General features: G+C 40.8%; 1 protein-coding gene across 3 annotated transcripts in view; it reads left to right on the top strand.

The window, feature by feature from the left end:
* The window catches only part of CWC27 (CWC27 spliceosome associated cyclophilin), a 120,421-nt gene that overhangs the window by 77,211 nt on the left and 15,566 nt on the right, over nt 1-27,644 (top strand). For all 3 annotated transcript variants that reach the window (XM_083703603.1, XM_083703605.1, XM_083703604.1), the window contains 3 exons: nt 3,202-3,305; nt 16,442-16,551; nt 18,141-18,244. In XM_083703603.1, coding sequence (XP_083559729.1) covers nt 3,202-3,305; nt 16,442-16,551; nt 18,141-18,244 — 318 coding nt within the window. The remainder of the gene's footprint in view (nt 1-3,201; nt 3,306-16,441; nt 16,552-18,140; nt 18,245-27,644) is intronic.

The following is a 27,644-nucleotide window of genomic DNA, read 5'->3' as shown; positions in this document are numbered from 1 at the left end:
AATTAAACTGTTCTAACTTACCCTAAGTACACACTCTTGATTCTTACTTGATCAGATTAAGGTCTACATAATAAATCCCAACAGGTGTTAACATGGCTACTGAAAATTAGACAGTGTCTACTTTCTGCCCAGCTCTGCTTAGCCGTACATTGGATAAGCTCAGGTTGGGGTGGGTCATTGCCTATTGATACGTATTGGCTTATATCTCTTATATACAATTAAAGCAAATGTCTTTGCTAATAGTATATCTAACCTATGGATTTTATATCAATGTTTTTTATCTTATATGGATTTTATATCTTAATCTTGGGGGTTTTTAGTTGGGTGAAAATGTGGCAGTACCTTGTCACACAAAGTTTTGTGATTTTGTTGGGAGATGGAATGGTTAAGGTCCGTTTAGATGGATCCTGAATGCTTTCTCATGCCCAGGCAAAGAAATAAACATTACAGTCATACCTTGAATCTCGAACGCCTTGGCTCCCGAACAAATTGGCTCCTGAACGATGGAAACCCAGAAGTGAGTGTTTCGGTTTTTGAATGTTCTTTTGGAAGCCAAATGTCTGACAGTGCTTCTGCAGCTTCTGATTGGCTGTTAGTTTTTTAACGTTTTGGAAGTCCAACGGACTTCCAGAATGGATTCTGTTTGAAATCCAAGGTAAGGCTGTACACACAATTGTGTGCTTGTTCTGAGTGAATCCCACTAAATTCAATGGAACTACCCATTGAATGGTAATTCCCACATGTTTATATATAGGGTTTCAGCCTTAGATTGCTCTCCTGTAATTCTTCTAATTCCTGTAATTCTAAATCCACTGTTCATTTTTATGTGTCATGAAATTATTCCTTTGTCTTTTTTACCATTAATAAAATATGTTGCAAATGTCACATAGGAATAATATAGACCAGTTGGCCCACTACAAGAAATAAGAAGTCATTCCTTTGCAAATGGAAGAAAAGAAATAAGGATCCTTTGCTTAAATCTCATTTTGTCATCCCAGTTTCTGTGGGTTAACACGATGCTGAATTACTGTTATGAAAGGTTGGAGAAAACAGCTACAGTTGGACGTAATGTAGGAATGTGCAGCGTAAGCTTCACCCCACAGCTCTGTCAATGCCCTTTAATTCATCCATTATTCTGGACTTGGCTGCTTGCTCTTGAGTGATGATCTTTAACTCTGTGGTGGTGAACTGTGAATGGGGTACTTATGAAAAGTGCCAGACTGATAATCCTGGAATATGAAGTCATTGCTTTATCCATATAATGCACAGGTACTGAGTAGACAGCAATACTGAAACCTCACCATGCTAGCCCACAAAATAACTTGGGGTTGACAGGAAAGCTTTCCCACTCTGCCTGCATAATCCTTCATGTCTACTGGAAAGAGTAACCAGAGGTTGCCAAAGCTTTGCAAAGAGAAACAGGTTGCTTTTCTGTGACAAAGTGCTGTTTACATAATAACAGAGAAGATCCATTGTCATGTGTTGTATGTATTAGTCACTGTTTCAGTTTTATTAGTATCATTAGTATCATTATCTTCATTAATTCACATATCCTGGTTCACTCCAGGTAGTTCATTCAGACCCCCTTCCCCTTTTATCCTTTGGTTAGGCTGAGAGATAGAGAACCCAAGTCCACTCAACAAGCTGAGTGAACATTGGGACTTGTCTCCCTAATCCAACACTCTGACCCTTGTTCCTCCCTGTTTCTCCCTCCCCCTTTCTCCATGGAATCTGCTCCTTTACCACCGGGAGCATGTTTCGGCAGAGGAGACATACCTAAAGTAGATCTCTCCTTGCCTCCATCCTCCACAGAATCAGGACATCCTGTCCTCAGTTGGCAAAGCACAGTGTGAACCAAATAGGGTTACTCTGGACAGACTGATAGTATCATTTCACTTGATTTTACAGCTAACCGAATCAGTTTACAGTGGTACCTCTGGATGCGAATAGGATCCGTTCTGGAGCCCTGTTCGCATCCCGAGTAAAATGTAGGACGCCTCTGTGCAAGTCGCGTTTTGTCACTTCTGCGCATGCGCATGATGTCATTTTGAGTGTCTGCGTGTGCATGAACAGCGAAACCCGGAAGTAATGCGCTCCATTGCGCAATTGGAACATTATATACAGGTAAAAGAGGGTTACCCCTTGGTGGTTAGCATGAAAAGCCAAAATAGTGTATAGTTAAAACAACCCCTTTGGACTCGCCCCCATGTGAGCAATTTATCTTCCGGATCTGGTGCACTGAAACTCTTGCAAGATCTCATGGGACCGCCCATGATCTCGTAAGATGTCAAAAGAGCCTCCAGTAGCCCATTAAGCAAGGCACAGAGCTTAAAAGCTCTTTTCGCACCAGGAAAACCCTGTGCAAAAAGAGCTTTTAAGCTCTCTGCCTTCCACGCGTCAAGTATGTACAGTTGAAAATAAACAAGCTAAAAGCACATAAGTTGCAAGTGACCTGTATTGCTAAAAAGCTTGGTTCATCTGGATCTGTACATTCCCTTAGAGTGTCTGTATGTATAATTCAGCTTTACTCTGAGCTGTAAGAGCATCATGGTGGTCCCCAGAGAAAGCCTCTGTTGCATGAATTAGCACTGATCCAAGCACATGCAATCAGAAGCAATTCTGTTTGTGTGTTCGCAATTGTCTCTAGTAAAGATCCCAGGAGTAATATAGCCAATTCTCCACCTGTAAGATACATGCTCATTTGAATGTGTGCAGTGGTGCTGCAACAGGTCTGGTAACAAAGAAGGAACTTTATTAGTATCAACATTACTTAGCATTTGGTGCAGATGTAACACTGGACCATGGCTAGGAGTCAACAAGGGGAGGAAAAGGAAAATTCTGCTGAAGAAGAGAGAACTAATGGGTGTACAGCCCAAAACATAGAGTTGTATTCAGTGTAGTACTAAGGTTAACATTTTATCAATACCATGAATTTTCCCTACACTACGGAAAGTTCTCTTCACCCTGCACTCACCCCAAACCTGTTCTGAGGTTTGCTTTGTTTTTTGTTAACTGCATCAAGAGTTTTGAAATTAAACAGGATATAAAATGTTAAAATGAACTTGATAGGCCAAATCTGGCATAAATGAATTGCTGTACTCCATATGTTTTATCACAGTTTTACTGGGTCTTATCTTTGTCTCTTCTGGGTGGCTTTACTTTCTAAGAAAATTGAATTTATCTCAACATTGTTCTCTGCAGTGAGGACCTACGGAAGGAAGTGCGCCAGTTGAAACGTGAACTGTTAGCAGCAAAGCAAAAGAAAGAAGAAAATGCCTCCAAACTAGAGGAAAATAAAATTGAAGGTAATAAAGGCAACACATGTTTACACTTGTATACCAATGCCATGGAATATCTTTCTCAGGAGGACATGGCGCCAAGTATCCTCAAAATATCCAAATACCTTATTCATCCTGTGTTCAAAAAATACAACTTTTCTCAGTGCCGAATCCCCAGCCAGGTATTCTCCCATATTTAACCTTCCCTTGCTAGTCTGTTGATTTAAATTTAGAGTGTCTCTCCCAACAATACTTTTTACAGAAGTATTTATTAAAAAGTTGTCAGGGTACAAGGTCTTAAATAAACTCTTGTGTCCTGATCTCTTCTATCCCTTTATATTTTATTTATTTTTATTGCATCTCTGTTCTGCCTTTCCTTGAACTGTAGCACTTCCATGACAACTTATTTATTCCTTATTTATTCCTTATAATTTACGTCATCTGACCCCGCTGTGTTAATTCCTATGCTCCATGCCAGCATCTTCTGCTGCTGAAGCAGCAAAAGCCACCAAAATACAAAAGTTATCCCTCTTTCAGTCTTTCTTTTGTAATCTCGCTGCCAAAACAGCCCAGGGTTTAAAAATGCATTAAAATACCTCTGACTGTATGGTACAGAATGCGTGCAAGAGTCAGACTTCATAAACCTAATTTAAACAGTGGGGTTATTGCTGACGTTACGCCATCTGAAATAAAAACAACAAAGAGCCTTGTGGCGCATTAAAGATGAACAAACATATTGTGTCATAAGCTTTTCTGGGCCAGAACGTCCTTTGTCAGCTGTTTTGGTAATACTTAGTTTAAGGAGAAAGAGGGTATTCTTGCCATAGCAGAGCTAACACCCTGCCTAATGTGTTGTTGATGGGAAAGCGGTGAAGTAAGATTGGAGTACTTAAACTATAGCAGGGATGGCCCTCCACATGTTGTTGGACTCCAGCTTCCATCAGCCTTAGGCAGTATGACCAGTGGTCAAGGATGGTGCGCTGGTAACCTTGAGGCTGGATTACTGTAATGTGCTCAATGTGGGGCTGCCCTTGGGTTTGGTTTGGAAGCTGTAGCGGGTGCAGAATAAGGCAGCCAGACTGCTGAAGGAGGTTTCTGGTCAAGAACATGTTATACCATTGATAAAACAGCCACACTGACTACCCATCTACTACCGAACCAGGTTCAAGCTTCTTGTATTAATTTACAAAGCCTTCAGCGATTTAGGTTCAGGCTCTCAGGTGTGCGTGCAGGAGCCAGGCCCTGTGACCAATAGGACTCTGCAGGACTGGGGCCTGCCTAAGTTGGTTCTGAAGAGGCAAGGTGTGGCCACACAGGTGAGGCCGATTGGTAACTCACAGCACCTGGTGGCAAGAGCCAGGAAGGGATATAAGGTCAGCATTTTCCTTTCAGCTCTTTGCCACAGCAACACGTTCCCTGTCTTGCTGCGTTTGACTCCTTGCTTCTTGATCCTTGGATCCCTGACTTCGTGACTCCTTGCTTCATGATCCTCGGACCCTTGGCTTCTTGACTCCCAGCTCTCTGACCCTGGGACTCTTGGCTTTCTGACTTCCGGCTTCTAGACTCCCGTTCCTGCTCCCACCCCACCATCTTGCCGCTGGTCCTGACGTCCCCAGCCGAGACTTCAATCGCCCATGAACTGAACCATGACACAGGGTCCCCTTAAACCCAGTTCACCCTCTGAGATCCTCTGCATAGTCGTTCCCTGAGTTGGTGAGGCTCATTTGACAACAGCAAGAATATGAGTCCTTAGTGTTATCAGCCCAGTCCTGTGGAATATCCTACCAGCTAAGATTCAAAAGGTGCCTTCTATGCCAACTTTCAAGTGCCTTCTGGAAAATTTCTATTCCGCCAGGCCTATACAGGTAGTTAAGACCACATCCTTCCATAAGGGTTAATTGGTGTCTGTTTTTAACTTTTTTATGGTTTTATTGTATAGTTTTCTGTTTTATTGCTGTAAACCGCTTTGATATATTTCTATGGCCTAGCAGTATATTAATATTTTTATAACAAAATAAGATGAAAATATGGGAGCTGGTGGGCCACTGTTACCCCCCCCCCACTGTACTATAGGGAGTCAAAGAAGAGACAACTCCCAAAGGATTCCCTCAGATGTAGGCGGAGCCTCTGGTGATCACCAAGTCCAGTGAAGGTGAAATTGAATGGACATGGGCAGACACACATTGATGACTGAACTCAGACACTAAAGTAGAAGGCTTGGGGATCCCAGTGTGAGATAGCTGTCAGGTGAAGCAATAGAAAGGGATCATCTACCACAGGGCCATGTTGAGGCCTATCTAACTACAAGACCGGGCAAGATAGAAGAGGAAAGCCCCAGAGCTTGTGGATGGCACTGCCTTAGATATTTTTGGCTCCCAAAATGAAATATTTTCAGCCTCATGCATGCATATCTAAGAAGATAGAAAATGATACAATCTGACATTCCGCATCTCACCCTTTTTTACCATTAAAGAACAGTAGCAATGGCATACCTTTTTTTCTGTAAAGGCTTGCCATAAGTTATCCTGAGACTCCTTTCGCGTCTCACTTATCCAGCGTTTGGTGGGCTGGTTCTCTTATTTTTCTTGTTTCCTCTTGGCTAAATTATATTTCTAAATCCCCCCTCTTGTGTCTTTGAGCTTTTTTGTGCTTTATTCAGCTTGGCAGCCAATAAAGCTGAGCCCCATACAGATGTAGGTTTAGGCAAATTTTCTAATCTGCTTTCAGAAAGGTAAGGTGTCAGTTCCTTTCTGGTGCATTATCAAAACAATGCCGCAGTTGTGAACTGACAACATTTAGACTAGAAAAGGCAACCTGAGCTTTGAAAATAAAGAGAGGATTAAAACCAGTGGTTATTTGAGATACACCCCAGGCAACTTGGAGGTCACATTCAATCATTTAGAAGTTTCTAAAAGCCATCTTAAGATTGGATGAAATCAATAACAGAGCTGTGTATGTAGAAATTGAGATGCCTGCATCCATATTTGTGTATCTAATGGAGCATGGTGTTTTTAAAACACATGATTTTTATTAGAAAATGGGGAAAAAATGTTAATCTTAAGGCTTAAAAGATGTCCTATCACATCTGTTATGGGTAATATGCACTCAGGTACTTTCAAGGCGAACAAGCTAAGAATATTATTGAGCAAAATGATATGCCTTTATACATTCGAGCAGTAACTTACTTCTCTGTCCTATTTTACCACTACCTCAGGTGTGTGTGTGTGTGTGTGTGTGTGTGTGTGTGTGTGTGTGTGTAAGTGTAAAAGACCTGAGATTAGTAAATCCATTCCTGCCAGTCAGGTAACATTGATATATATATATATATTGTGGGACTGGGTGTAATTCCAGCTCCTGCTTATTTGCAAATGGTGGAGGCAGAGATTAAGAAAGTGTGGTGTAGTAGTTAGAGCAGAGGTAACCAATAGGGTGCCCTCCAAATGTTGTTAGGAACTCGCAGCAGCACCTTTGACTCCCAGCAGTACCTGTGAGCACAGCCAGTTGGAAATTGACACAAGTTTGGAAACAGACCAATTCTTCATGATAGTATTACACGTGTCTTCATTCAGAAGTCTGCTCTATTTCCATATCAATCTTAATACACACACAGATATATCACATTAAAATTCATATTTAACTACATATTTTATTTCAATATATGTATTTCTATATTGAATACACATTGTTAATTAAGGGGAGGGGTTGAGCTGGGAAGTCTATTACAGAATTGAAGTGTGAAATCTGAAGGAGAAGTATACTGATTCACACATTAGTCTGGGAAGTGTGGACCAGGTCACCTTCACTCCAGAATTTACAAAAATCCAAATCTTCAAGCTCATCCCCATTAGCTGCCTCATTCTTTCCAGCCCTTTGGTGTTTTATGACTGTAGATTATTCTACATCTTCTAAAGGTTTATTTTGAGTTTTATGTCAGTCTCCTGAAATTAACACCTCTGACGTTTACCTTGAAAGTACTTATGGTGGTGGTTTTTCCAGCAACCGTTTTGCGCATTATGTTACATCTCTTCCTCTTTTGAAAGAAAGAAAATAGCCTGGGGGGCAATAAGAATTTCACGTACTCCTTGTATAAAGGGACTGGCAATGTTTCAAGATTTGTCAACACTGTCCCATCAGATTACTACAGAACCAAATGCTGAGGGGCTGATCAGAATCATTATTCCTTATTTGGTGCCAGCATTCATGTTGATGCCACTACTTTGTTGTCATACTTGACCCACCTTAATCCCAGCAACAAAGATCTTCCCATCAAGCTCATGTGTGTGGCACAGAACCTGGGTCCCCTCTTGGTCCCTAGGAACATAAACCACACACCAGTGTGACATAGTGGTAAGAGTGTTGCACTAGGACCTTGGAGAATGTCTGAGTTTAGATAGGGCCATCTTAGTGGTAGTTCCCTCTGCCTAAGAAGAACCGGCCACTCACTACCACTCCTTGTAAGTTACTTAGATCTTTTCTGTTAGACAGTCTTTTGGTTAATTGTGAGATCTGTTCCTGGTGTTTGTTTTGATTGTTGACGGACTGTCCTGTTATATGATATACGATATATTTATTGCCATTGTCCCATACAGAACAATGAAATTGAAAATCTACATAAAACATTCAAAAACCCCTAAAAATTCTGAAACCCCATTTTAAAATACAATATACTATAATATAGTCTTCTCTTATTTTAATGAGAAGCTTTAATTTGATTAGTCTTCTGATACTGTATCTTTAAATCCTATTCTGAGCTACCTTGGAGCCTTTATAAAAGACTAGTTGTCAGGATACAAGATCTTAAATAAACTCTTGTGTCCTCATCTCCTCTAACCCATTATATTTTATTTATTTTTATTGCATGTCTATTCTGCCTTTCCTTGAAGGAACTCAAGGTGGCATACATGGTTCTTCCAGGTCCCCCCTTTCATCATTACTAAAAAGGTAAAGGTACCCCTGCCCGTACGGGCCAGTCTTGACAGACTCTGGGGTTGTGCGCCCATCTCACTCAAGAGGCCAGGGGCCAGCGCTGTCCGGAGACACTTCCGGGTCACGTGGCCAGCATTACTACAACACTGTAAATTAGACTGAGAGATGGTGACTGGCTCAAGGTCACCCAATGGCTGTCTGGGAAGTCAGAGCCATGTCTCCTCAGTCCTAATCTCAGACAGCTTTCCCTACCCTATTGTTTTAGACTACAATTCCTGTCAATATGACCACTGGATCAGGGAAGGTGACAGTTGTAGTCAAAAATAGCTGGAGGGGACCAGGTAGGGGAAGGCTACTCTAGCCACCACACATCACTAATTCTTGCTATACAGAAATATTATCTGGAATTGTTAAGGAAAGCAGAGACTCGTCCCATTGTGTCATTTATATCCCCTCATATTATTTAAGTTGTTTTAGAAGCAAATGGACTGGACTGCTACTTTGCCTGTGTTACAAAAGCAACAACAAAGCCAAAGTCGTGTATTGTAATATACAGGGATAGTTTTAACCATTATGATAAAATTTGATAAAGAAGTCCATCTTGTAATTATGATAAATTGCCCCTTCTACTTCTTGCTCCTTGGAACTTTTGGAATTTCCTGCAAAAGAAAATATTTTTCTTCTTTTCCTCTCAGAAAGGGGAGCAGTGGTCATATTCACAGCTATAGATGAATGTGGACTACGTGAAGCTTGTCCATGATACGAAATGGAATAAGCTGTACTGCAGAAAGTTTGAAGGACAGATCATAACTGACAGGTGTCCTACTTTATTTATTTAAAATATATCTATCCCTTGTTTATATGTTTGGTTCCCCACCAAACTTGCTTTTTTTTTTGACTGCAGGGAAAGGTCAGTACAAGTGAGATTTGGACCAGGATATATGTAGCATCTGGAGACTGGGGGCACCTGAGGGACAATTGCAGAGGGATTTAGACCTAAGGATCCGCAGCTATTCGGGTTAATTTGATATTGCCAGTGATGTGGCTCTCCAGATAAGATTGAACAAGAAAAATTTCCGCTGTCCTAAGTCTAAGGAGTTTGGCTTTAACATATTTTGTTTGACTTATATCTATCACAGAAAGTGGAAGGAGTTTAGTATGTTTACCTTGGAGAAAAGACAATTAATAAATGACATGAGAGCCATCTTAAGACATTTGAAGGGCTATTACATAGAATGTTAGAACCTGGAAGGACAGGCTGAAATTTTTAAAAGTTATTTCATCTAAATATTATGAAGAGTTTTATGACTATGAACTGTTGAACCATGGGATGGGCTGCCTCCGAATGCGATGAACTCTCCTTCATTACAGGTTTTTAAGCAGAAGCTAGATGGCTACCTGTCAGGGATGCTGTAGTTGTGGGTTTCACATATTGGCTGGGGTTGGCCTAGTTTGCCTTTGAGGTACCTCTTAACTCTGATTCCATAAAATACTGAAATGCTCCAGCCGGCATGGTTAGACCATAGGTTTGCAACATAATTTACAGGAAGGCTGGACGAAGTTCATTAAATAACACTTGCATCCACTTTAATGGCATATGAAGCAGTTGTTTTAGATTACTCCTCAAGGAATAGAAATCCTCAAAAAACATTGCAGCTATGTTTACTAGAAATGAGGTACTTAATAATATACAGTTAGCATCAGTTGCTTCTGGTTCCTTTTTTCACTGTCCAATTCTTTCTGGCCATGATACTACATAGTATTTAGGCAAGCATGGATTGAATATCACCTGCTCTTTTTTAAAAGGGTTTTGAGGGGATATTACATGTGGATTTTGGCAAATAATTTCAGTATGAATTTTTCAAAAAAAGGGAGTGAGGGAGATTTTCCATAAACAAACAGAAAAGGCTTCTCCCCTTTGTCTGAAAATTAGTTCATGCTCATTACCTTTAAATATCTGTTGGGTTATATTATATGAGAAACCCTTGGGGGTTTTTCAGTGCAGTGTAAAGTGTCTTAATTTTTATCACTCTTTTTGTAGATTCTCAGTTGAGATTCCCCCACCTCTTGCTGCCCTAAGGGCAAAAGGTCTGTCAGTTGAGACTGTAAATATGAAACAGAGCTCTCTCTGTGTGTGTTTTTATTTCCCTTTTCTGTTTGGTGCAAGCAGCCGTCTCTCCAAAGATCTGTCAGCCTTAGGTCTTGTGCCATCCATTTTAAAAAATTGACATCTGGGTTCAGTATAGATTTACTAATCTGCAACCTAGTGCATTGCTTTCCCCCCTATAATTATCTGTCGTTTGATCTTCTGCTAGTGTCATTTTGTTCCTCACGTTTCTGTGCCCCATAATTGTTTAAAAACCATGCCTGAAGTATCATTCTGGTTGCAACATTGTATGTCTGCTTTCTCAGAATAATTAGTTTCATTGTAAAGGTAGTTTAGGGGACGGCAAAACTGAAAAAAACCTGATTATTACATTTAGAGAGCATTTATTGCTCAGTATAATAGCACTCTGATTAAACAATAATTCAAGGTTGTGGTGTGTATTTAGTGATTCCCCCATCACAAAAACACATGTCTTCCTAGGGTTGCCTTTGTACAATAAATCCTGGTATAGACATAACAAACCATGGCTTATTGGATTGGTATTGAGCCATATGTAAGCACACTCTCTGCTTCCTCTGCCCCTTCCTTTCTCCCCTTATGCATCCAGCTTTCCCAGAGCCTTCCTGATGACATTTAAATAATGTTTAAAATATTTTCATTTCGCCTGCTATTCCTAATATGACTGCAGTGATTTTCATCCAAAACGACTGAGTGAGTGAACAACTCCACCATGTTTGATGCACTGCTACAACAAATACTTAAATAACTTGCCTTTTCCATATTCTGTTATTCATGTTTGTTTTTTCTTATTAGCATGATGAAATCGGTTTACAGTTCTTTTAAGAAAAGAAATGTGCTGTTCCTCCTTGCAGTGATTTGTGGTTTCCTCAGCCAAAAAGACAGGACAAAACAAGAAAGCTGTCAATAGTTCCCATTAAAGTTAAGAGCAGCAGCTAGTTCTAACAGCTGGAGAGGCTGTGCCTGGGGCAGCATCATTCAACATCCTGTAGAGCTAGTCTTGGGCACTAAATAAAAGAGTAAAATAGATTAAGACAAAGGATTGCTGAAAGCTGCTGGAAACCTGAATCCAGTCTTGCCAGTGAAGGAGACTTTTGTCTCTTATCTTCTCACCAGTCGTTTGTATAATCTCTTGATCTTGTGCTAGTCTGAACCAAATGATCTCAAGCCTAATTCATTTAGATTACTTTTCAGCTTTGGTGAATGCATTGCACTAGTTTATTAAATTTGCATTTCTTTCCTAAATTTGCATTTCTTTCCTATGATCATTCATTCAAATAATTGAGCATACAGGCCCTCAAGCTGCTTTCTTCACACATTTCCTATACAGTGGTACCTTGGTTGTCGAACTTACTCCGTTCTGGGACCGTTCAAAAACCAAGGCACGGCTTCTGATTGGCTGCAGGAGCTTCCTGCACTCAATCAGAAGCCGCAGATGCCACGTCGGACGTTCGGCTTCCAAAGAACATTTGAAAACTAGAACACTTACTTCCGGATTTTTGGTGTTCGGGAGCCAAAACGTACGAGTACCAAGGCGTTCGAGAACCAAGGTACGACTGTATACCCTTGATAAGCATATATCTTGGGAGTAGTAGTGATATTGGCTAAATAAATCATTTGAAATTTAAATTTGTTGTACTAACATTAGGCTGGGTTTGGGGGGGAGAAGACAGAGAAGAAGAGAGTTACAGCGAGGATGGCCCGAGTTTGCTAGCCAAACTGAAGCCAAGAGGAGTACAGAACTAGGCTAAAGTTATAAATATAGGAAGCTATCTTATACCAATTTGGAAAACTCAGCAGTGGCCAGAGGATTGGAGCAGATCAGTCTACATCCCAATCCCAAAGAAGGGAAGTGCCAAAGAATGCTCCAACTACCGCACAATTGCACTCATTTCACACGCTAGCAAGGGTATGCTTAAAATTCTACAAGGCAGGCTTAAGCAGTATGTGGACCGAGAACTCCCAGAAGTGCAAGCTGGATTTCGAAGGGGCAGAGGAACCAGAGACCAAATTGCAAACATGCGCTGGATTATGGAGAAAGCTAGAGAGTTCCAGAAAGACATCTACTTCTGCTTCATTGACTATGCAAAAGCCTTTGACTGTGTCAACCACAGCAAACTATGGCAAGTTCTTAAAGAAATGGGAGTGCCTGATCACCTCATCTGTCTCCTGAGAAATCTCTATGTGGGACAAGAAGCTACAGTTAGAACTGGATATGGAACAACTGATTGGTTCAAAATTGGGAAAGGAGTACGGCAAGGTTGTATACTGTCTCCCTGCTTATTTAACTTATATGCAGAATTCATCATGCGAAAGGCTGGGCTGGATGAATCCCAAACCGGAATTAAGATTGCCGGAAGAAATATCAACAACCTCAGATATGCAGATGACACAACCTTGATGGCAGAAAGTGAGGAGGAATTAAAGAACCTTTTAATGAGTGTGAAAGAGGAGAGCGCAAAATATGGTCTGAAGCTCAACATCAAAAAAACGAAGATCATGGCCACTGGGCCCATCACCTCCTGGCAAATAGAAGGGGAAGAAATGGAGGCAGTGAGAGATTTTACTTTCTTGGGCTCCATGATCGCTGCAGATGGTGACAGCAGTCACCAAATTAAAAGACGCCTGCTCCTTGGGAGAAAGGCGATGGCAAACCTAGACAACATCTTTAAAAGCAGCGACATCACCTTGCCAACAGAGGTCCGTATAGTAAAAGCCATGGTTTTCCCAGTAGTGATGTATGGAAGTGAGAGCTGGACCATAAAGAAGGCTGATCGCCGAAGAATTGATGCTTTTGAACTGTGGTGCTGGAGGAGACTCTTGAGAGTCCCATGGACTGCAAGAAGATCAAACGTATCCATTCTTAAGGAAATCAGCCCTGAGTGCTCACTGGAAGGACAGATCGTGAAGCTGAGGCTCCAATACTTTGGCTACCTCATGAGAAGAGAAGATTGAGGGCACAAGAAGAAGGGGACAGCAGAGGACATGATGGTTAGACAGTGTTCTCGAAGCTACAAACATGAGTCTGACTAAACTGCGGGAGGCAGTGGAAGATAGGAGTGCCTGGCGTGCTCTGGTCCATGGGGTCACGAAGAGTCGGACACGACTAAACAACAACAACCTTATACCAAGTCAGACATTTGGTCTATCAAGCTCGGATTTATCTATCCTGACTGGCAGTGGCTCTCAAAGATTTCAGGCCTAGCCCTACCTAGAGATGCCAGGTGCCTTCTGTATGTAAAAGCCAGATGCTCTGCCACAGATGTCTGCATGTTTGCAAGAAAGAAAGTTTGCTTAATTGATTTTTGGCATTTGTAACTTGCCTTTCTGAGATAAAATCAAGGCAGCTAAAGGCCAATTCCCCATGTTCTTTTCAGGCACTTACTTGGCATTTAAACCATCTCTTCCTAGAATGAGTAGTGTTAATAACGGATGAAAGGATTTGCACAGTTCCCTAATTCACCTTCCATACATAAGGGAGTCCATCAGTGCCTTGCTCACAGAGCGTTGTAGTGTAGTCCACTTCTATGAGCTCTTAAATGCACAAACAAGCAGATGAAAAGAATATATTAATCACCTCCAGACTCTTTCAACATTCAGGTTGGGGTCTGCATCAAATGTTAATATACTAAGTAGTGTTAGTTGTATCACTATAAAAACTTCACCAGAAAACCAAACATTTTGTTTGTTAGTTAGCAACTCCTATTTCCTAGTCAGTAATTCCAATTCCTGGAAGAAAAACCTCACTTTGTTGCATACAATTTCGTTCACAAATATTCTACTCGCACAAATCTACAAATAGTTATGTCAATAATTTTTTTTTAACTGTGTATGAAGTGGCTGGTAGGTTTTCAGCTTTAGTGAGTACTGTTTCTGGGATGTTCCAAAAGCTGAAGGTATAGCCATCTTAAAAATTGATAAATTGCTTTTAATATGTTTTCATCAAATTTCACATAGCAGGGTAGGGGTTTCAGGAATCATTTTGGTTCCTGATTTGGGACCATAACTGCACTTTTAAGGAGTTTCACCAACAATTTCATGAATGGGGTTCTGTATTTATCTACATGAATACACTAAATTGTTAAATCTGAATGTTCAAGTTTGTTAAAGATGAATCAGAAACCCAAATTTGAACAAAATCAATCTTCAGATAAATAATGGTAGACCTTAAATACATTTTTATTAGATTATTGGTGTTCACTTCTTTATAGAACAGGACTATGTTTACAAGTATAATCTGAGAAAATTATTTTAGATAATGGTGTTTTTGGCAGTGCCTTGCTGCAAAATATTTAAAAACAAAACTAATACAGAACACAGTAAAAACTGGATCCAAACCCTATATTTTTGCAACCTATCATATTTTTGGTACTATACAATGGGGCATAAAACTTCAATATTATAAAGTGGAATACTTAAGCACCAGTTTGTAAACTCAGCCAAAACCCAAAAAGAATATGGATAGCATACTACTTTCCATGTAATCACTATTCCAACTCGAATAAATGTCAGAAGCAAAGAATATTCCGTAAAGTTGCAGAGATACAACATAACAAGGATAGATTAACAAAGTTGGCCCAAAAGTCCATTTTTTCTAATGCTCATCCTTTATGTATGACAGTACTACAGTGGCATAGGATAAAAGGGAAATAGACCATTGTGGTTCACTTGAAGCTCTGGAAAGCTAATATTATCTGTTATGTAGCAGGCTTGTACCTGGCATTGGATAGGAATTCTGAGAAACCAAAAATAATAATAAATTCAGTTTTGAAATAGTAGTTAAAATCAGTGCATTTTTGAAATGTTCTGTCTGCCATCTTGATTCAAAATGGCGTTCAGTTGTACCCAGCTTAGATGAAAAACTGCTCCTTGAACTCAGGAATTATCATGCAGAATTTGGTTAACAGATGTCTAAATGCATAGCAAAAACAAGCAAGCAAACCTTTCTAAAACAGATGCATGTCCTGTGCAGTGGCAGCGAGTTCAGATCATGCTTTCAGGACTTCCTTCTCCTACTCCCCCACCATAGTCCCAGACTTCACCACCAGGGAAAGTCACAAAGGGCTGGTGGGGAGGCAAAGGCAACCTCAATACAAAACACATAGAAAATCCATTGAGTTAAATCCAGAATTAGTCATGCTTAGAGTAGACGCTTTGGAATCAATGGACCTACTACTCTAAGCATAATTAAACCCTTTGCTTCATGATGTACACCTGCCGTTCACATCAGAGGCATTTTGTTGCCTGAAGTGAAGGACGATTTGCTTTCCCTTTCCACATATTAACACCTCAGATTGTAAGTAGTTTGCGTGAACTCCAGTGTACTGTCAGGACCTATTCAAATCTTAACATATATGTGTCTTGTTCTGGTCAGGCGACACTGAAATTGTATTTTTCACAAATTGCATTTTTTCTTTTTTGATTATCAATTTTGTGTAGGATTTAACTAATGAGTCTGCTTGTGCAATGGGGCTTTTCCCCCACCCCCACCCCAAAATTGGCTCATGGGAAGGGTAGGAGAATCCCCAGAACAGTGTTCAGGGGAAGATAGTGGGAGATTGGTCTATCTAGGTAGACAAAATGCTAGCCCTGATGGAACAATCACCTTAGAACGATGCTGAATTCTTTCATTAGGGGGGAAATATATTATTGTGAACCACCCTGAGATCTTGTGATGCAAAGCAGTATATCAAACAAACAAACATTATTCCAAATCCAAGTACAAAGTACTATTCTCAAATCTATTCCCATTTCTTCTGCAACATGAAAAGCTGATATAGAGTGATATATAGTGTTAGCATACTCAGAGTAGACCATAATTCACCATCCCTTTGACTTCAAATCGTTTTTAATCTGCCAAACTAAAACAGCAATCGTGTACTCAGTGTACAAAACTCCTTGAACTAAATTGGTTTTACTTCTGACTAGACATGCAGTCAGTTAGTTTTTCTCAGCAAATTGTGTTTTCTAATGAGTTCATATGTCAAATAGCTAACCAGACAGTATTCAGCACTAGAGGTGATTTATGTAGTCTTATTTCTCTCTCTTTCCCAGTGATGGCATCATAGTCATCCTTGGCTCAGTGCATGTTTTCATTGGTTTCTAAATGCAGATGACAAAGCTGCCCCAAACAGCATTGTTGCAGAATATCTGGAAGAAAAAAAGAAATATGAACAACTGAAACAGCAGCAGCCGAAGAAGGGACCTTCCCGTGAAGTTCAGGTAAATAATTGAAGATGATGAAACCAGCATGATGTTTTTAAAACTAATTCAGTTACCCTTTCATTATCTGAGGCAGTGTGTCTCTCAGTACTATCCGCTCGGAATCTGGTTAGCCACTGTGAGAACAGGATGCTGGGCCAGTGGACCTTTGGCTTCATCCAGCAGGACTTCCCTTCTGTTCTCAAAGTTTCTCTTTAATTTTGTTAATGTTGAATTGTGGTCTGAAAACCTAGCTTAATTATACAATCTTCCAATAAATCAGTAGTCTTCAGATGGTTTGGGGGTGGGAAGCTGGGATTCTGTGCAGTCCCATATAGAAGTTCTACAGCTGTGCGGAGAGAACACTGAGAGCTTTCTCAACTTTAGGAATCCAGAGCTTACAGGTGAGCAATCTGTCTTAAGGCCAAGTAAGCTTCCCCCTCGACCCCCCTTTTTCAGCCTTGGGTTCCTAGATGTTGTTTCACTACCAGTGTGCATCTAAACCACTGATAATGGTGCTTATCTGTTTTTGTTTAATAAATTAATATGGCATATATAACCTAATTTAAGCAAATTTATTACATTATGAGAATCTAATGGTTCAAATTAAAACACACCAGATCACAATAAAATTAAATAGCCTCAGCCAGCAATAATATTAAAGCAGCACTCAGTCCATTAAGATCAGAGATCACAAAATAAAGCAGCACTGCAATAAAAGCAGCCTTCAGCGCCTAGGACTTGCCAATCGAAAGGTCGGCGGTTCGAATCCCTGCGGCGGGGTGCGCTCCCGCTGCTCGGTCCCAGCGCCTGCCAACCTAGCAGTTCGAAAGCACCTCCGGGTGCAAGTAGATAAATAGGGACCGCTTACCAGCGGGAAGGTAAACGGCGTTTCCGTGTGCGGCTCTGGCTCGCCAGAGCAGCGATGTCACGCTGGCCACATGACCCGGAAGTGTCTGCGGACAGCGCTGGCCCCTGGCCTCTTAAGTGAGATGGGCACACAACCCCAGAGTCTGTCAAGACTGGCCCGTACGGGCAGGGGTACCTTTACCTTACCTTTTTAACTAAAACACTTAAAATGATGGAAAGGCAGAGCTAAACAATTCTGTGATGCTGCTGCTGATGGTAGCATATATTTTATTAAATTTATTTGTAACTTACCAACGGATGCATAATGGATGCAGTTATAAAGTACTGCAGAAATCTGATTTGCACAGACATTTGCAAGACGATGAGCTGCTCCACTCTGTTCAGTGGGAATGAGAAACATTTTCCGGCACAGAAGATAAGGCAGCTCTGCTTGCACAGAGATCTGTATTCCCATTGGAGTACTGGCAGGTTCACTGAAGCCTCATGAACTGGGGCACATGGAATTGAAGTGAGGCAGATGAGTGGGCATACTTAGTGTCTTACAAAAACTAGATATAGCTTGTTAGTAGTTCATTACATACGTACGTAAATATTGCACACACAGTGCATTTGCTCAGCTGATTTCACAGTCCAAGTCATCACACCAATTGGATGCTTGCTCACTTCAAGTGTTAGTGTTATTAGGAGTTAAAGGTGTGGTGAAATGAGCAGTTTTTGCAGCAGTCTTGTTTTAATTCCAGACGCTGGCATTGCTGGACAGATTCAAATCAAAACTGAACCAAGCAATAGCGGAGACTCCTGAAAATGAAGTGTCTGAACCTGAAGTGGAGGATGATGAAGGATGGTAAGAAACGTTTTTGACTTGAAATGTTTGCTTAGGCGCAGCCTTTCTCAACCTGTGGGTCCCCAGACGTTGTTGAACTACAACTCCCATCACCCCTAGCTAGCAAGGCCAGAGCTCAGGGATGATGGGAGTTGTAGTCCAACAACATCTGGGGACCCACAGGTTGAGAACCGCTGGCTTAGGGGAAAATGTAATCAAATTGGCTACTCTAACAGAGGATTATTATTATTATTACTACTACTATTATTCAACTTCTACGCCACCGTACACCCAGAGGTCTCGGGGCGGTTCACAACAAGAATTTCAAATCACCTGCTAACAGTAGATGCCAGGGACTGAACTGGAATCTACATGTGCTTGATTGCTGAACTGTGATCCCCCTCCGCTTACTGCTTAAAGTGGGTTTTCAGTTCTGCCATGGAGACAAGCTGTTCTTCCAATTCCAGTGTCACAGCAAATTCTGGTTAGCTTGAACCAGGAATTGAGGAAGGGAATTTACATGTACAAACAAGGTAAAGAGTACATTGCCTCGGTAATGGACTGGATGACAGCCAATAAACTGAAGCTCAATCCAGATAAGACAGAGGCACTGTTAGTGGGTGGTTCCCTAGGCTAGATGGGTGGAAGATTTCCTGCTCTTGAGGGGGTTGTACTCCCTCTTTGAGGAGCACGTACATAGCTTGGGGGTGTTCCACAGAGTGCCTTCTGCCAGCTTTGGTGGGTGGTCCAGATATGCCCCTATCTGGACAGGGATAGCCTAACTTCTGTGGCCTATATTCTGGTAACCTCTAGGTTGAAGACGGTTCAGAAACTTCAGCAAAATGCAACGACCAGGGAAAAACATTCTTGTTTACCAAGGCCTATTGGCTATTAAATAAACTATGCTTGTGAAAGTGTGGGGGAGATGACTGTTATTATGCTTATGTTACCATTAGGCTTTCTGTCAGTATGCAGTAATGTTGTACACTGTCCTGAGATCTTTTGAGAAATGGTGGTTAATAATAATAATAATAATACAGTCACAACTGTGATGATCAAACTGAGTTGGTGTTACATGTGAACCAAGCAAGAGGGCTGTTCCTACCATTGGAAAGTCATGACTCCTTGTTTCATAAAAGCTAAAATTACAAGTCTGAGTATATAACTAATAACTTATTCCTCCTCATAATGTACTGTAACATTCAAAATGTCTGTTGGCTAGTTTAATAGGCTGCAGTTTGTGCTAACAAGATTCCCCCCAATCCTATTTAAAAGTCAAAAGAAAATAGTGCTAAATATTTATTGGAAGATGAAACATGTAGGTGATGCTGGAGACATAAGGCCTTGAGCTGACACATTAAGAATAACAAGTCGTGCTTCTCCATACACTTCTTGTGTAAAGGACACAGACTTCCTCCAAGTTCCAAAAGCGTTGCTTGCCAAAGGATGCCTACATCTGTTGCTGGCAAGCAGGGGAAATGACAAAACTTAATGTAAATAGGTATGGAACTAGATGTTCCGAGCAACTTGTATCTATTTCTGCTAAATGCTTGAGTTATAGCATATTTTTGAGATGGCAGTAAGGAAGAGAGGCCTTTGGATAAACTGCTTGCAGCTACTGTGGAAATCTTCACTGTGTTTGCGTTTTCTGCTCTTAAGGATCCTGGGTCATATAGCAGACTTAATATCATGTTCTGTATTTATTTTGTGATGATGATGAAGGAAGGGAAAATCACCTAGTTGCTTGTTGCAGAACCAAATTTTTATTTTTGCATGAAATTGTACAATCAAGTTTGATCTGCAGTGATCTCCAGTTTTTAATATCCTTTTTTTACAAACAAGGTTTTCAAATGCTTAAAATGAAAGTAACAAGCAGGAAATTTGCAGGAAGGGGAAATTTCGTCAGCAGTCATTATATGAACAGATAATGTTTGCACACCTATGGTGCATTTGAACCCCAGACCTTTTGTTCTTCCCTTTTAAAGTCTTCCATTCACTATACACATCACTTGTTAAACTACAGGGGCTGAAGGCAGACTTCGTTTCCTCAGTAAAACACATGGCTGCTGCTGTTTCTTCTGGAGATACCTAGAACAGCAGCATGGCTAGTTAGCTAAACTTTTGATTAACAGTTAGAATTACAATCCTGAGTTATAAACTATTCTGGAAACAGAAATAGCATTTTCTTTCTTGGACACCCTGCCTTAGTTATAAAGTTGTATCTTCAGGTTGGGCCAGGGCAGTTAATATGTAAAGACCATGGTTATTTTTCAGGAATATAACCCTAGAACATTTGTAATAGTTTAGGACCTCTTCATATGATACTTGGACACCAGGAATTCAGTGTTGATTTCCAGTGCTATTTTTCTAGAAAAAGAGGGGCCAAACCTCACCATGAATGCCTCCCTTGTTCTCATATAATAGCAATGGCACCTACCTGAGCGAGTTCTGGCTGGAAAAAAGCTCTGTTGGTTTCCATGGTGTAGTGTGGATTTAATGATCCATAACTTCTCTGGATCAGTTGCCATACATCTTACTCTAGACTAAAAGACCTACATGTTCCCTCTGTGCTTGCTGTCTTCTCCCATAAGATGAAAGTTTTGAAGTTAGATTTTGAGGGTTCCTAACACACACATCTCCACTCACGTACAGCAATTCCTTCTCTTTGTCCAAACCAGGAAACTAATTGTTTAGGCATATCTTGGAAACCAAGATCAACTATGATATCCTATCCTGGTTTGCAGGTCAAGCACATCCATTGTTTCGGCAGGCCAGGAAAGGAAGGGATTGAGAGGGGTAGGATGGACAAAAGACTTGAGGATTGTTGTTAAACTGAAGGCTCATTCGTGTAGCATCAAATCAGGGATAGCCTGTATCAACCCACAGCCAGACATAAACCACAACAATAATATATATAAATTGCAACAGCAGAAACAATTCTTCAGCTTCATGCTTGACTACTTTGGAGTGGGCGGCTTGTAGATTTTGACATTCAGAATCTCAATAACCTTAAGACTATAAAAAGTGCAAAGAATCTCATGGTTGGGGGATTAGTTGGGAGGACAAAAAATATTTTTGGACTTGGACCCTTCTCCCCCACCCCACCCTTTTCAGTGCCTTTAAGTAGATTGGGTGGCTGGATCCAATTGTGGCAACTTTGAAGGAATGTTTAGTGCTGACTTCCAACCCACCCCTCATAATACAGCAGTGTGCTTGAGATGATTTATTATAAATATTGTGTGAGTGTGCATGCATGTGGGATATGCATAAATTATATGATTCCTAGACCATTTTATAGGTTACGGTTGCTGCTTTTATGGAAAGTGAAAGCCAGCCAGTATGCCGTGCACCACTGTCAGGGTGTGTTATCTGAAGTAAAATGATTGCCTGTAAGACATTCTTATGTGTCCACATGAGTGGCCACACATTGAGGTATAATTTTCATTTTCTGTCAAGATAGAAGCCATTACCAATTTGTTATATTTTCTTTTATTTGGCAATCTCTCCCCTCTCTGCATTTTTGGCTGAATTGCCCTGTTGGCATGGAACACAGTAGACGTTTGGGTACTTTTCAGAAGTATTTTACTTCTCTGTGCAAAAACATTTTTAAAAAATTACAACTCTACTGTAAACAGTGTGTGTATGGTGCTTGATAATTACAACCAGACTTTACTGTTTTACAAGGCATTTGGGGAAGTGTTGTTAAAAGATCTAAGGCATGCTTGATAGTATAGAGTTTTGTTCTAAAGTTCAGAAACTCTTGTTGGGACATATCTCTGTCGTCTGAAGCTCAGCAGCAGCTCTGCAGCGATCCTTCTCTTCCCTCCACAAACCCGGGATGTAGAACGTAAAGTGCATATAAAGCTCAGGTCGTAAACGCTGACGGGGCATTTGTTGATGGAGCCTCGTGCAAAGCTTCGCAGACCACCTTCAGCAGGACAAGCCTAGTTTTGGCATGGAAATCGCAGTTGCCGCTTTTACTCATCTTTTCTTGGCAGCTGCTGAAGTTGAGGTGTTCAGTGCTGATAAATTTGACACTCAACTATTTTCATGACCATTATTAACGAGGTGCTTTTGACTTGCCTTTGGATGTTTCTTTCAAAGCTTCCATCTCTTTTCTTTTCTTTTCTTTTCTTTTCTTAACGTGTCCCAGGGGATAAAGTAAGGACAGTCGCTCAGTTTCCCAAAGAGCTTCCAATGGGGTGCCCACAAGATTCAGTTTCATTGGCTCCTGAACAGCGTGTTTCATGAGTTTGATGAATAAATGCAGATTGAAAAGCATTGCAGGCTCACATATGTTTCATAGGTAGTGGTGGTGATGGCAGATGTGCATAAATGCCAAGACAGAGAGAGTGCAAGAGCAAACGCCTGCCTTTCAATTCGCCATTGTTTTTTTCCAACCACTTGGAAGGATGAGTCTCATTTATTTCTTCACTAGGAAAAGCTTTCTATGATTTCTGAAACCCTCTGCCTTGGCATAGTCATGCATGTATCCATACGCCAACCCTCTGAATTCTGTCCAACCCAGGGTGGTTGAATTTATGCAGCTATGAGTCTGGCTCAGTGTTCGGAGCCCCTCATTGAGTTCTGTAGAACAAAGCAAGCAGGATGGAATCCAAGATGCATTTGTCCTATTCTTCATCCCAGGTACTGGAGTCACCATGCATAGAAGCACAGATTTAGCCTCCATCCCAATAGTGTCCACAAGCACACATTACTGGATTCTACCCATTCATATTGGGTAAAGTACTATACAGTGGTACCTCGGGTTAACATATGCTTCAGGTTACAGACTCTGCTAACCCAGAAGTAGTACCTCAGGTTAAGAACTTTGCTTCAGGATGAGAACAGAAATTGTGCTCTGGTAGCGCGGCAGCAGCAGGAGACCCCATTAGCTAAAGTGCTGCTTCAGGTTAAGAACAGTTTCAGGTTAAGAACGGACCTCCGGAACAAATTAAGTACTTAACCCGAGGTAGCACTGTACTGCACTTAGAGACGGTGTTACAATCCATCATCCTTGCTATCAAGTGACTCTGCTTCCATCAATAGGGATGTCACATCTATCACAAAGACTTAAGGAAAAATGTTTATTTCCCTATTGTTTGGACTTACAGCCCGCCCTTCACCAAATGGTCCCAGTCTGGGTTATAGAAAGATCACAGTTAAATTAAGTTAAATTAAGTACAATGTGCGATAGGGTTACTAAAATAAAATTAAAAATCACAAAAACAACCAATATCAGAGTAATAGAACAGGAGAGCAGTAATGCACAGCAGTGCAGAAGGAGGAAACATATCAATTCAAACAAAAGCCTAGGTAAAGAAGTGCATCTTGATGATGCCAGCTGCACCTCAGAGGGGAGGTAATCCCATAACATGGAGGCCACTACAGAGAAGACTCTGCCATATGTCACCACCACTCAGACCATTGTGTCTCTCCTCTACTCCCACAGATCTCTCTCTTTCTCCACACAAACACACCACCAGTCATAATGACAGCTGTGGTTCCTGCATTGCAAGGGGTCGGACTAGATTGGGGTTGGGTCCCTTCGAACACTACAGTTCTATGATCTCACTGGTAGCGTGTTACTAACAGTGTTGCATAAGTTTAGCCTAGATGAATAAATAGAAAGAAACTGGAAATTCTAATGACACCTAGAGTATAAAAATTCAGACACAGCAAACTCCAGACGAGAGACAAAAAACTTAACAGTGATTATCTATGTAGGCATAGGGTGAAAAATCTAGTTCTGCAAACGACACATGGAAAATAATATCTCATAATGTGCATTGAACAAAAACACGCTACTCTTTCCACCTAGGATCCATTGCATAAGGAGGGCTGAGTTTCCTAAGGTGTTTCAATACATCCTTCTTGCCTTCTTGTAAAGAAATATATATATATAATGCACACCGTTTGTGAATATCGACTTTCCTTCTTTCTCCATTTTGAGGAGAGAGTACAGCTTTCATCCAGCACAGTCTTGCCCCAATTTGACAATTTAATGCAATGGACTTAGTTCTTGTCTGCTAGGTGGTTAAATATTTTTGATGATGGGGTTTAATTTTCTGTTTAAATCCAGATTAAGTTGGTTTGGGTGACTGTTATATAAACATATTCCACTCTGGAAGTGATTACTCCAGCCATTTCAAAAGCATGCACAACCTGAGTTAATATTTGAAGCAAGATAGTTAAATGCATTCCCTGGCTGGTCTTTGAGTATGTAGCATCAGGCTGTTCAATGTCTGCATTCCAAACTTAGATGTGCTTGAGTTTTGAATGCTTCCTAAAGCATTTACATGCTAAGGACCTTTCTTCTGGCTTGAATAAAAATTTCCAAGGGCTCATAAATGTTATAATAATTACAAGTTAAACTTTGTATGAAAAGTCAGATTAAGAATTTATTTCCAGCTCTGACAAAATCTTGGAGATGGGGTGACAACCTAAGATCTTAATTCCCCACTAAGGCATCAAAACTTGAGTCATAAACAGGGCAACAAAATAGATGGCTCCATTACATGAGCAAATAATAAAACAGACCCCATGCGTTCTGAGCTGAATTCCTTGGAAGGACAGGACATAAGCATAACAAGTTACAATGAGTCATAGGATACCAAGAGTTTATCACAAGCATGCAAACATTTGGGTCCTTGAGAGTTTGGTAGCCCAAAGAGATGTTTTTACCCTGTCACCCAACATTAAGATGAAGATCCTTTATTATACAGTTCACAAATGCAATTGACTTGGGTCACTGTTATGACCAACTGAGGTCCCACAATTTTTGCATATTTTGTCTTTTCCTTAGTCCAGACATGGAGAACCAGCAGCCCTCCAGATGCTGTTAGATTCCAAATCTCCTTAGCCCCTGCTCAGGGGCTGGTGGGAGTCATAGTCCAACAACATATGGAGGGCTACAAGTTCTCCATTCCAGTTTTAATCCTCTTGTGGCTAGTTGGCTGATACCAGACGGACATAACTTCCAACTTTTTCCAACACAAAACTGGGATGCACATCTTCCAGGACGCTCTCAGGTGAGTTACTTGACCTGCCCCTCACTCTTGCCCCTGAAAAAGTGCTTTTTTGGGACAAGAGCACAGCATGAGAGAGTGCAAGGTCACGGCACACAAAATGGCCCCCAAGATCTTGCACAAGGAAATGGGATGTCCTGGGCCCAGTTTGACCCCTCTATGGGACCCTGTAAGTTACCTCTTTGGCCCTTTTATCAGCTCATGTGGGACCAACATGGATAGCTGGCCCTGATGAATACTTGAGGTTCCCTGCAGTCATTTAATTTTATCCTGATTCTAATTTTTAAGCTATATTTTAATCAATTGTTCGATTGCATTTTAATATATTTGATGTTAGTCACCCTGAGCCCATTCTTGGCTGGGGAGGGCGGGGTATAAATAAACATTTACTTACTTACTTACTTACTTACTTACTTACTTTTTTCTGGGGTCCTTGGAAGGTGTGAAAGGTTGGAGCTGGGGCCTAATGGTTCTGTTCAACTGGATTATGCCGTAGCATTATCTAAATATGAGGATAATGGTGCTGACCTTCCTCATAGAGTGGTTGTAAGGATTGCTGGAATGATATATGGAAATCCCAACGCACTCACAAAAGGCCCTATGTAATTGCTAATAACTTGGACCAGATTCAAGCGAGTGTGTGCACTAGAGGGAGCCAGCACATTGAGTCCCACTAGTGCAATGTGTCTTTCCCACATCTTCTCCCTTGCCCTTCACAAATTGCTTGGGGGCGGGGGCGGGGAGCAGGTCTGAAGAACTGCCAGAACAGCATGCAGTGGGCAAGCAGATGGAACACTCAGAATACAGGGCTCTCTTTTGCCCTTGCAGTTACCTTAAAGCTACACTTCACCATAGCAAGAGATCTGTAATGGTGAACAAACTGTCCCTTGGGCACCTTGACCTCACATTTTATCATTAAGGAAAAATTCACCGTCTCTTGAGACACTTCAAGGTTCCTTGGAACATCGTTTTTGCAACATGCTTATCTGTAGAACAGGCTTGACTCTGATTTCTGTATTTTAGCCCAGCTCTAAAGGCCATTTTTCCAGTGTAGGCAATTGGTGTTTCTTAGAGAGTATAGAGTAAGAGGCAAAGCTAGGTATAAATCAAACTGCTCTGCCAGTAATTTTTCTACAAAGTTACATTTCTATGTGCACACATTAGTGATTGATGAAACTGATTAATACACTTTATTTGAATTTCATCATGGATAAAAATCTAACCATTATTTACTAGTATAATTAAGCTTTTCTCTCCCCCCCCCCTTCCCTTCTTTCCTATAGACTAAACATAGCCAGTTCCTTCGTCCTTGCCTCATACGTCTGGCATTCAATTTTTTTTGCCTTCTTAGTTGCTTTCTGAACATTTTTCCAGTTTGTCAATCATCCACTAAAAGCACTATTCCTAAAGCCTGGACTTGCTGATAAGTCAGAACAGTCTAACTATTTCATTTATATTTATTATTATGTTGCTCTGTCCAGACATGATTTTCATTATTATTTGGTTGATTTAAAATATTTTTTACAACACCCTTCATCATATCAGATGTCTGGGTCATGTACAGCATAAAACAAACAAAAACATGTGTTAAAACAAGAAAACAGCAAGTAAGACTAACTCTTGCTCAGTTAAATTAATAACATATATTAAAATCCCTTGGTTAAATGAAAATATTTTTTTCTGACACCTAAATGATAGCAGGCATTCTGTTGGAGAGGTCATTCCATAACTCAGACACCAATGGCAAGATCAGTAGTCTTCAGCCTTTTCAGACTTGGGACCCACCTTTAGCCCAAACATGCGATTGGGGGGACGGACACACACACACACACACACACACACACACACACGTGTGTGTGTGTGTGTGTGTGTATTTCTCATGTGTTTTTATGGTGGTTGGGCTCCGATTGTGTCCCATGTTAGATCAGGCTGCAGCCCGGTAGTGCATCTCAACCCATTTGCTGGAGACCAATGTTTAGATGATTTTTCTATCTCTGATGGAAGAGGTACATGGAGAAGGGCCTCAGAAGAAAACCTTGAAGAGCAGACAGAGTAAAATAGGAGTAGTTGCTCCTTCCAATAGAGGTTCAACCTAGGGGTTCCCTCTATGTCACCTTATATAAAAGATTGATAAAATGGCAATAACAATAATCTATAGACAGGGAAACATGCAGTGTTTTATCTGCGGAATAACCAGTGTTATTCACATTTTTTAAAAGGCTAAATAGATGATGATTTTCCAAGTCCACCTAATGCATTCATATCTGAAGTGAGATTGGAACCTAGGTCTTCATGTCCAAATATATTTTATCAAAGAGCTCAAACTGGATTTGAAAACGATTTTTGTACAGTATGTCATACCATTTACTGAAAGTTATTCTGATAAATAATAA

The sequence above is a fragment of the Podarcis gaigeae genome (genome assembly GCF_964106915.1).
Source record: "Podarcis gaigeae genome assembly, chromosome: 11".
NCBI lineage: Eukaryota > Metazoa > Chordata > Lepidosauria > Squamata > Lacertidae > Podarcis > Podarcis gaigeae.
The sequence above is the reverse complement of the archived record's forward strand: the minus strand, read 5'-3'. Positions and strand labels throughout refer to the sequence as shown.